The sequence below is a fragment of the Olea europaea genome, unplaced genomic scaffold, assembly GCF_002742605.1.
Source record: "Olea europaea var. sylvestris unplaced genomic scaffold, O_europaea_v1 scaffold3518, whole genome shotgun sequence".
Classification (NCBI taxonomy): domain Eukaryota; kingdom Viridiplantae; phylum Streptophyta; class Magnoliopsida; order Lamiales; family Oleaceae; genus Olea; species Olea europaea.
Window position 1 is genome coordinate 10536 of NW_019254313.1, and position 11330 is coordinate 21865.

The 11330-nt window shown below is 33.9% G+C and overlaps 1 protein-coding gene across 1 annotated transcript; it reads left to right on the plus strand.

Annotated features, from left to right (window-relative positions):
* Positions 1–1528: 1528 nt before the first annotated feature.
* LOC111386351 lies at positions 1529–2743 on the plus strand. Its single transcript, XM_023010811.1, has 2 exons — positions 1529–1647; positions 2254–2743. Exons 1-2 carry the CDS (start codon positions 1529–1531, stop codon positions 2741–2743), a joined length of 609 nt encoding a protein of 202 aa, XP_022866579.1.
* The last annotated feature ends 8587 nt before the right edge of the window (positions 2744–11330 follow it).

Genomic DNA, 11330 nt, shown 5'->3' on the forward strand with positions numbered 1-11330 from the left:
ATTTCCAAGGCTCCTTATAGGATGGCGCCAAAGAAGTTATAGGAGTTGAAATCACAAATAGAAGAATTGTTGGAAAAGGGATTCATCTAACCCAATATATCCCCGTAGGAGGCACCAATATTATTCGTCAAGAAGAAAGATGGGTCAATGCGAATGTGTATTGACTACAGAGAGTTAAATAGAATCACTATCAAGAACAAATATCCACTTCCTAGGATTGAGACCTTGTTCGACCAATTACGTGGTGCTAGGGTATTTTCAAAGGTCGACCTAAGGTCAAGATACCACCAGTTGAGAATTAAATCTATTGATGTCCCAAAGACGGCCTTTAGAACTTGGTATGGACATGGGTTCTTAATTATGCCATTTGGCCTAACTAATGATCCTGGAGTGTTCATGGACTTAATGAATCAGATCTTCCATGAACACCTAAAACAGTTAGTCATTGTATTCGTCGATGATATTTTGACCTATTCAAAGACTGAAGAAGAGCATGAGGAACATTTGAAGATTGTATTAGAAACATTAAAAAGGGAGAAACTTTATGCCAAATTCAAAAAGTACGAGTTTTGGCTAGAACGAATTGTATTCCTTGGACATGTAGTTACAGAGCAAGGAATAGAAGCAGTGTTGAATTGGTTGAGACCAGCCAATGTAGGAGATGTTCGCAGCTTTTTGGGCCTAGTAGGATACTACCAGAGATTTATAGAAGGGCTCTCTAAGATATCAGGACTTTTAACTCAGTCGACTCGTAAGGGTGTGAGATTTGAATGGACGGAGAAATGTGAACACAGTTTTGAAGAATTGAAGGAGAAGTTATTTAATGCACTAGTGTTAACTATACCTAAAGGATCGGAAGGTTTCGTAATATACAGTGACGCATCCAAGTAGGGAATAGGTAATATGTAAAAAGGAAAAGTAGTAGCTTATGCATCTAGACAAATGAAACCTCATGAACAGAATTACCCCACATACACGCCTTGAAGATTTGGAGGCACTACCTATACAGAGGAAAATGTGACATATATACAGATCATAATAGCCTCAAATACGTTTTCACTCAAAAAGAATTGAACATGAGGTAGAGAAGGTGGCTTGAATTGGTAAAGAATTACGATTGTGAAATTCATTACCATCCAGGCAAGGCGAATGTAGTCACCGATGCTCTAAGTAGGAAAATAACAAGTAGAGTGACAATGTTAACATCACAAAAATCTCTATGGAAGGAATTTGAGAAGTTAAATCTCAAAGTAGTCACGACTTCATCAGACACTGTCGCTCAGATAGTAGCTCTCTTGGTTCGACCGACACTTCGCGATCGGATCAAGAACCATCAGCAGGACGATCAATTATTCGAATTTATAAAATTCGAAATTGGTACAGAAAAGCGAAAGGGGTTCACTGTGACTGAGGATAACGCATTATATTATCAAGGACGTTTGTGTGTACCAGACTTCGAGGAATTGAGAAAAGAAATTTTAGAAGAAGCCCACACCACCCTTATTTAGTACATCCAGGAGGTACGAAGATGTATCGTGACCTAAAAGTTGTATTTTGGTGGAGGAATATGAAGAATGACATAGCTGAGTTCGTTGAGAATTGTCTAATCTGCCAACAGGTGAAAGCTGCGAATCAACGACCATCAAGGTTGCTACAACTATTAGATATTCCATAATGGAAATGGGAGCATGTAACGATGGATTTTGTTGCTGGTTTTCCGAAAACGGTAGGAGGTCATGAGTCTATTTGGGTAATCATCAATAGGCTGACCAAGTCAGCTCACTTCTTACTTGTTCGAATGACATTTTCTTTGGACCAATTTGCGTAACTATATGTTAATGAAGTGGCGAGGTTACATGGCATTCCAATTTCAATTGTGTCAAACAGAGATCCAAGGTTGACATCGAACTTTTGGAAAAGTCTACATCGGGCAATGGGAACGAAGCTAAAATTTAGTACAGATTTTTGCCCCCAAACAGATGGACAATTCGAGCGAACAATTCAAACAATTGAGGATATGATTTGAATATGTGTCCTAGATTTTGAAGGATATTGGGAGAAGTATTTGCCATTAATCGAGTGCGCATATAACAATAGCTAGCATGCCTCAATGTATGGCACCGTATGAAGCCTTATATGGAAGGAAGTGTGGATCGCCCATCCATTGGGATGGAGTGGGTGAACGTAAAATTTTAGGACCTGAAATCATGGAACTAAGGTTCAGGCTATCGAAAAGACTAAGCTAACATAAAGACCGCCCAAGACAGATAAAAAAAGTTATGCAGATAGAAGACAAAAGGAACTAGAATTTGCTGTTGGTGATAGTGTATTTTTAAAAGTTACACCAATGAAAGGTGTCTTAAGATTTGGAAAAAGGGAAAAACTGCGACCAAGATACATTGGATCTTTCGAGATACTCAAAAAGGTTGAAAGTGTAGCTTATCAATTGGCTTTGCCACCAAAGCTTTCTACAGTACATGATGTCTTCCACATTTCGACACTCAAGAAGTACGTTCCTGATCCGAGTCACGTATTGAAACATCAACCCATGAAAATTCAACAGGACTTGAGCTATGAGGATACCCCACTTTGCATTATAGCTAGAAAGGTACAAAAGCTTTGCAACAAAGAGATACCGTTAGTTAAAGTGTTATGGCAACATCATTCAGTTGATGATACAACTTGGGAACGTGAGGATGAGATGCAATCTAAGTATCCTCAGTTGTTCGATAATGTCAACTGAGGTAATTTTCAGGACGAAAATTTATTTTAAGAGGGTAGATTGTAACACCCCAAAAATTCGTTATAATCGTTAATATTAGAAGTTGGGACCTTACAGTGAGGAGTTGAATATCTAAGAAAGATTCCATTCTTCCATCCATGACAATAATTAACCATTTTCACACATACACACGGCATTCATTTCCTTCACACACCAAAAGTCACTTCATTTGTCCTACACACACAAGAATTCAAAAGTGGGCTCTTCTTAGTTGAATACTTCACACTCATCTTATCAATTCCATTCAAGTTACGAGGTAAGTGATGTTGCACAATGAATGTGAACTTGTATCATTGTACTTTAAATTTTGGAATTTGTTTTATGGGCCATACATGTTTATTATGATAAGAGGGCTGGAGTTTAGTAGTACTACACACAGGAATTACTACCACCTATGTTCGGAGTATTTCATGTGTCTCCTATATGTATGATAAGAAATCCCGTTTTCCATAGTTTAAATACAAATTACTTGTTCACTACACACACTTATTGAGATTTTTCTTAGATCTCACCCTCTAAGTTTCCCCACCTTTCAGGTAATTAGAGATTGGGAGTTTGGAGCTGGAAATCGGTTGATGGTAGAGGGATCTTTTTTATTTTAAAAAGAGGAATTCATATTTTCAAAAGATTTTTAAATAATTGGTTACTGTTTGGAAATAAATGTTCCTCATTTTATTTTATCTTGAAAGACACTTTTTTTATTGATAAATAAATGATTGTTACATTTAATTTTTCTTTCTCTTGTAAAATATGTTATTTTCTGATTAAATAACACTTGACTCCTTTTGAGCCTTTTTCAAGAAATTGGAATGTTACATAAAAAGTTGTCGTGAAAGATGAGAAGTCGCAACAAATTTTAAAGTATGTCACAAAAAATATGAGTAAAGGCGCCAAAATATTTTTGATGGGAAACTTATGATGACAAACTTTTATTTCTTGCAACAAAGTGCTTGTGATGCAATATATTCTACTTTTTATGACAAGAAATATTTGTTGCTAAAAAATTATGTAGTTGGAGGAAAATATCGCTACAACAAAAATTGTTTTTTGCAACGGACAAAAAATGTTGTAGAAGGTTTTTTACAATGCTCACCTATATATTGTAAGCTCTAATGTTGTCATAGAGTGAAAAGATACAGCAACGTGTAATGCATGTTGCAAAAACCCTCAAATGTACATTGTTGTTAAGTTTTTGTGACGTACCATTTCTGTTACTTTTATTATATTTTGCAACACTCTTTGATTGTTGTTTTAACTTATAGTTAAAGATGATCTTTTAATATGCAGTATTAATTTCTTTTAAAAAAATAATTATTTTTGTGAAAGAGGAAATTTTTATAATAAAAGCTTTATAAAATTTCTAGAAAAAATTTATCTCGAACAAAAGTTCAAAAACTCATTAGATGATTAAGGAATCAAGTTCAATTTAAAACCTAACTTGAAGAGGTTCAATTTTTGTATGAATATGGAGATTTAGGAATCAATATGGAAGTCTCTACAAGTGGCAAATTAAAGCAAATGTTCGAATTCAGTTACCAGTTCGAATTTAAAGTTTAAAATTACTGATGAATTTAGGACAAAATAAACTTAAATAACTAATATAAAATCTCACTAAAAGTTGAGCAACGACTATTGTTTTTTGGCTTTTATTTTCTTTTGAAGGGATAGGTATGTTAAGGGACTTATACGTAATGAATATTTAGGGATGAATTAAATATTAAAGTTTAACACTTATGATTCTATCCTAGAACATTCAGGGATACCATTTGAATATTTGAAATTTAATCTTAAAATGTTAACCTTATTAAAAGTAATAGCTCAAATTGTTATATATTTTTGTATTTATTCGATTTGAAATCATTCTTAAATTTTGAGACTACACCCTGTTGTGTTTTTGTTTTCTTATATTTCAGATTTTATTCACATTAATTTTATCTAATAGATATTAGATTCAATATGGCAGCATTCCCTTAAGGAGAGTTTTTAGTTTGGCCAAGTCTAGATGCCACTTGATGACATGAGCCTAACTTATTAGTTATTCACCACAATGGCCTCTTAACAACGAAACATAAAGATAACAATAACAGTAGGGATAAATTACAAAAATATAGCTATGATAAAAAGACAATAATACCTTTCTAAGTTACAAAAGGAAAATAAACAATTCCAACTTAAAATTTCAAAATCAAATCACTTTCTTTATATGTTTTCCTTAACATAGATAAAGATTATTTCATTTTTTCATCTAATGAACCTTAAAACCTCAAAAATTTATCAAACGCTAAAAAAAAATTTCATTTATATCCTTCACTTGGAATCGATAAGTGTATTTACATATATATAATTTCATTTTCGTTAACTTAGTTATACTCTTTTAATCGCAAAATCTTATTTCGACATATGTTGATATGTAGATAAACTTTTACATTTATTAAACAGATCTATAAATTTTAAAGCAAAAGATGAGGAAAAAATCATCTACATAGATTAGATCTGAAAATATTAATTTTAAGGGCCTAGCAGCCATCATCATGGCCATCATTTTTTTTTCAATACCCTTATTTTTTTTTGTAGTTAATCTTTTTTAAAAAAAAAAAATTTGATTCATGATGCAGATATAGGATCAGCATGTCTCTTGATTTGTTACTTCTGGTGAATTTCAAATGAATGAAAATGGACTAGTGAAAGAGATGGTGTTGTTGGGATTGTCATAATATCGAGTACATCATATGCTGAATGTGCTATGATTTACAAAACATGGTTAATGTCGATCCATCTCAATACAATATAAAATTGGGATTTTTATTTAGCCCCCGTTTGATCCCCATTAAATTCAATTACATTACATTACATTTTTCTCTCTCCTATTTTCAACCACACAATCTTCTATAAAATAATATTACACATAAATCGAAAACTTTTCATTCTTTTTCAACCACTCATTTTTCTAAAAAATACTATTCCCCCAATTTTCATTTTCAGGTAATGGGGGTCAAACGAGCGCTTAATGAGCAATCAACCATTCCACCTATAAAAATTACTTCTAGCCCCCGTTTGTCCCCATTTTGTGGAAATGAAAATGGGTGGAATAATATTTTTTTTGAAAAGTAAGTGGTTGAGACGGAGGAAAAAGTTTTTGATTTACATAATATTTTATGGAAGATTGTATGGTTGAAAATACAAGAGAAAAAATGAAATGTAATTAAATGAAAATTAATGGGGTCAAACAGGGGCCTAAAGTGCTAGTGAAGTTGCTAATTGAATAAAACCAAAATTGCACAATGACTCCTATTTGCATAACTTCGGTGAGGAAAAATGTCATCGAGATTGAACATGAAGATTCCAATTGAGGGTATTGCAATGTGATTGATTTTTGAGACACAAGGAAGATAACTTGTAAAGACAATGTGGTTATTTCGAAGATAGTTGCTACTCATCACGATTTCACTACTACACAAAATTTTCGAGGTAATTCAAGACAAAGAGGATGAAATTCTATTTACGAATTAGGATTTAATTTCCTTATCCAGTCAGAGTTATGAGTAGGATAGGAACTCAAAGACTGGGTCAAATACACGGTCTTCTAAATCTTTGCAAGTGGTTCTCGATAATGAAGATTGGCATGTCAAGCAATGTTACATGTTTTGTACAACGTAAATTATAGCGCTGGACAAAACTCCCGAACCAAACCGATTGAACCGAACCAAATCGAATCCAACGGTTCTTCTCAAATTAAATACCCAAACGGGTATTTGAATCAAGAACCGACAGGTATGGTTCGGTTCTCGGTTTTAGGCCAAGACCCGAAGAATCGAATAAGGACCGAATCTCTGTAATTTTTTTAATTAATTTATTTTAAATAAGTAAAATTATTTTATTTTTTCTAAATAAATTTGTTAACTAATTAATTTAGTTCAAACCACAAAATATGATTTTCCTATTTCTAATTTTCAGTTCAAAATCAACTTAATCAAATTGACCTCAATTTTGTCCAAATCTGTTATTCTACTGTGGTGTCGTTTCCACCAAAGAAAATCGAATTAAGGCTCTACAATATCTCTCTTAATTATTTTGAGCTCGCTATCTTTCTCTTTCTGTGATTTAATTATCAAATTTATGAAGAATTCAACAAAGAGAGGTGTGAAATATATAAGATTGAACTACGTTATTTTGTAAGAGCTAATATTGAACATATCATTAATTAAATTAACATAACTTTGTATATATTAAAAAATTTAATTATAATACGAAATAGAATGGAACCGAACCCAAACGGCTCTCGTTAGAACCGAACCGGACCATGTTCAGTCCTAGTAAATTATACCACAAGTGTATGGTGTCAAGTTTGTAGTATCAAGTAATAATGTCGAACCCATAGTGATTGGTATTTAATTCCTACTAAAGCTATAATTATTTTAGCTTTTACTTTATCTAGAAAATCAAGTTTAGAATAAATATTTTTATACTAATCTAATTTGGATGTGGTGGCAATTTCAAGTAAAAAAAAGCAAATTATACGAGATTTGTCAACGTGAGAAAACCTAGGGAATGATTTTACTGCACTATCAACAATGTTTCTTAATCTTTATAGCTACTTCTATCAATTCTTCCTATGTTTATAGGCAATAACCCTAAATTAATTATTTTCTAGCTCGAGTGCCGAATAGAACCTATCTCTATATTTTAATTTCAATATCTCTACTCCAAATTAAAAATATAGAAATTATCAAGAATGTGGCTCTTAAATAGATGAACCTCAAAGATTTCATGTTTTCTCTCGAGACCTACGAAATCTAGGTTGTGTTATTCTTGGATCGTGCCTAAATCTCCATCTCTTGAGTACTGAGATTTAAAGCATTAAAATCATTGAACCATTGATTAAGTGTTTGAAAGCAATGCGTAAGAATAAACACAAATAAACTCACAGGAAAATCAAAAGCCCTAGAAATTAGCTCATGAATAAACCCTTGTTTGAGCCCCATTTTTTGGGAAGAATGAATTTTTGAATAGTGTATTGATAGGACATGTGTGGTTAAAAAATAAGGAAAAATTTTGAATTTGCGTGTAGTATTATTTTATTAAAAAATATGTGGTTGAAATGATATCAAAACACTGTTGAAAAATATATTTTTCCAAAAGAATGGGGCTCAAACAAGGGCTAAGAGAAAAGACATAATTTAATCTAATATTAAGAATGTGAAGAAGAAAAGAATGAGAGATTTCAACTAGGCATTGGACATTGTGGCGCCCAAAATTATATTGGTTTTCTAACATTTACTTGTGCGACTAGGCCCCCATATTTTTCCTTTGCTTTTGGTCTCATTTTCTTGCCTCCTTTCCACTGTTTTTCTCTTCTTTTATCTCCACTCCATGCTGATTTCCATGATCAAAATTTAGCTCCATTCCAAGTTCCAAAATATACCTAAACTACAAAAGAACACAAACAAACATATCAAAACGCTCAAAAGTACTGAAAAACAAATCGAAACTATGCTTTAGAGGTGCTAATTCAATGAGTGAAATACACTCATCAAATGCTCCAAACTTAATTCTTTGCTTATCCTCGAGCAAATACAAAATAACATACCAATATATCTAACAAATATACTAATAAAACACACAACCAAAAGCTCAATTGCACAATTAGCTGGATAATTTGTTTTTATGGCTCAAGATTGAAAAATGATATCAAATTCATGAACTACTTCAAATTTATAATGCAAAAATCAAATTCTTACCTTTCCAATGCAAAATGGGTGTGTCTTTGAAGAATCAAATACAGCGCTGTACAATATTAATTTAATTCCATTCTCGACCTTAAAAGTCAAATATTTCCTTTTTTCGCTCGTAGGATTCACATATCCGCGAACTTATTTTTTTAATTCTCTTCCCAAAGGTATATTCTAAAGTTGTGCTTCATTTCTAAAGTTGGGGCTTAATCAAGGCATATGGTGCATCTTCTGTTTCATTACTTGTAGGCTTAATTACTTGAGTCATAAAAGTTAAGGAGAGATGATTCATAATGAGATTGTTATAGTTAACCTCATTGGGATCTTTTAGGGTCTTCACAACAAGAATGCTTTTTTTTTTCTATTTTTTTTTATGCATTGATTAGTGCAATGTTCCTTATTAAATACCCATTTTCAAAAACTAACCTCTAACTTAAGGTCTTAAGCCAATTTTCATCCTATTGGTTTCAAACAGTCCAAGCAAAGCTTAACACACACAGAATCCACATTTACATCCATGTCTCCCTACAATGATTCGACCATTCAAACTATCCTAAAGTCTGTTAGTGGATGCGAATTTTAGTTTAATGTTGTTTGGATTTAGCTTCTAGGGGCACTAATTCAACCTATAATCAACTTATTCCTATCCAACTTATAAACTCAATTGAAGTGCGTTCATGTCTTTTTTTTTTTTGGAAAGGGTAAGGAAGACTTCAATTCAAGCACATAACTTATTCATAATCCATAGCTAATTCATATTTCCAAATATATGCATCATTGCCAGCAATGCTATCCAACACACACGAGCATGCAATTTTTTTTTAATGACTAACACACAAGTCACACTAATATAAAAAAATGCACAAAATTAGTTAAACCATTAGACGGCAACAAAGTTAACATATCATCCCCAAACTTAAATAATGCATTGTCCCCAATGTGAAAATGAGACGAAGGAGGAATAAATACCTCAGTAAAGATATTATATGTCTTCATTGCAATCGTTGTCACCGTTTGACCGAGCTAGAGGGTGGGAGTGAGGGGCCATGAGCGCAATGCGAGCATTCCAATAGTGAAATTGGTTATAAATGGTGTTTAACAGCCGATTCATTTGTACTTGCATTCTTTCCCGCCACCAAGTCACCCCATCATACCATTCAGTCATGCGTAGGTACATTACGTCAAGGCTCTTATTTATGTCTCCTATAGTATCTCCAGCCTGTGGAGGTGGAGAGGTGGCCGAGCTGGTTGAGATGATTGAGAGGAGCTGGGCTTGTCCCAATGCTTCACGAGCTTATCCTATAAGTCCCATGTGAGTGCTGGCTTGGGATATAACATTTCATTAGATTCCTACATGGTCACACCCCCTTGTACACGAAGATTATGAATTAAGGATGGGTGTCATAAAGTTGCAGTGGTTGCCACCTAGACGTGTAGGATACTGTTCTAAATGACCTTACCAACTTTAATAGAGTAACCCCTCTGAATTGCATAATTCAGCAGTTCCCGTTTCTTCGTCCCCTCATTGATGTTGCTGCTCATAACTTTTTGGCTAATATAAAGTGATGCCAAACTTTACAATTAATTGTCAAATCGGAAGCAGGAAAGTTTGTTACATCACTATTAGACCGTTACCAATCCATTCCTTCACAAGTGAGTTACGAAGTAATACGAAGGGCGGGCTTCATGTAACTTGGAGCAGTCATCATCAGGTGTATCTTTGTTGTGGTAGAATTTGTTCATTGAAACACTATCAAATTGGATCCATTGAACCAGCACAAATACTTTAAAGTTCGTGTGTTCCTTAGCATAAAACTCTTTCAGCAAAAATATCGAGGCCACTCCTTGTTGCTTAGCAAACTTTTCCCAACTTTGTATTTTTTAGCCAATAGTTTCTTGAAACCCCTCTTGGGAATGTAGTTCTCTGGTTTATCACCAATTTTTATATCTTTCCACTGCCTCTCTGGGCTTACAAATCATCAACTATCATATGCAATAGTTGATGAGGATGCTGCGATTTTAGACCTCTTCTTAGGTGGCATGCTGTATTTTTTTCAAATCAATTGCACAATATCACCAAGGGCAATTGGAATTTCACCAACCATTTCAAACTTAAAAATATCTAGCCCATAAAGAGGTACAGCAAACAACCCCCAATTTCAAATCACAATGGCAAATAACCTAAGGAAACCACCAAAGTTGACCTAAATATTCCACAAAATTCACCTAGGCTGTTCCCCAAACATTTGTAGACACTATACCCATTCATTCACAGAGCAAGTCATAATTTATCCAATACACACCAAAGCGTCTTGAGTTTACAATTGCAATTGGGTGTAGGGTGTAAGAAAAATGTGGGAAGAGGGAGAAGGTTTGAGTTTTTGGAAGGAAGTAATGGAAGATTTATGGGTGAAAGCTGAAGGATAGAAGGGAGAACGAGGAGAGAATTCATTTGGGGCATTGTTGGAGAGAAGATGGGTGGCGGGGGAAGAAAGAAATCAAACAGAAAAAATAATTTTTTTTAAAAGGGGTTGGGGGGGGATAGTGGGCTGTGCCTGATGTCTGGTGCCCTAACAAGCTGTAATTTTTTTCCTGCAAACTCGAATGTAGTCTTCCCCATTCTCCACTCTAAGTTGATGCTCCCATACTTGGGAATTTACCTATTATTATAAAGACGATTGTTACTAAAACTATTACAAGAATTCCAATCTAATTAATACAGCAATAGAACTTGGATTACCTCCCAAGGAGTGCTTCCTTAATGTCATTACCTACATGTTGATGTGGTCTTAGGTTGATTCTCCAAGAGCAATCTCTTC

Bases quoted from the DNA above. Each gene is read 5' to 3' on its own strand.
- LOC111386351 (XM_023010811.1), top strand. From the start codon at position 1,529: ATGTATCGTGACCTAAAAGTTGTATTTTGGTGGAGGAATATGAAGAAT. The intron at 1,648-2,253 runs GTTGCTACAACT...GCTAACATAAAG, and splicing joins GCGAATCAACGACCATCAAG to ACCGCCCAAGACAGATAAAA.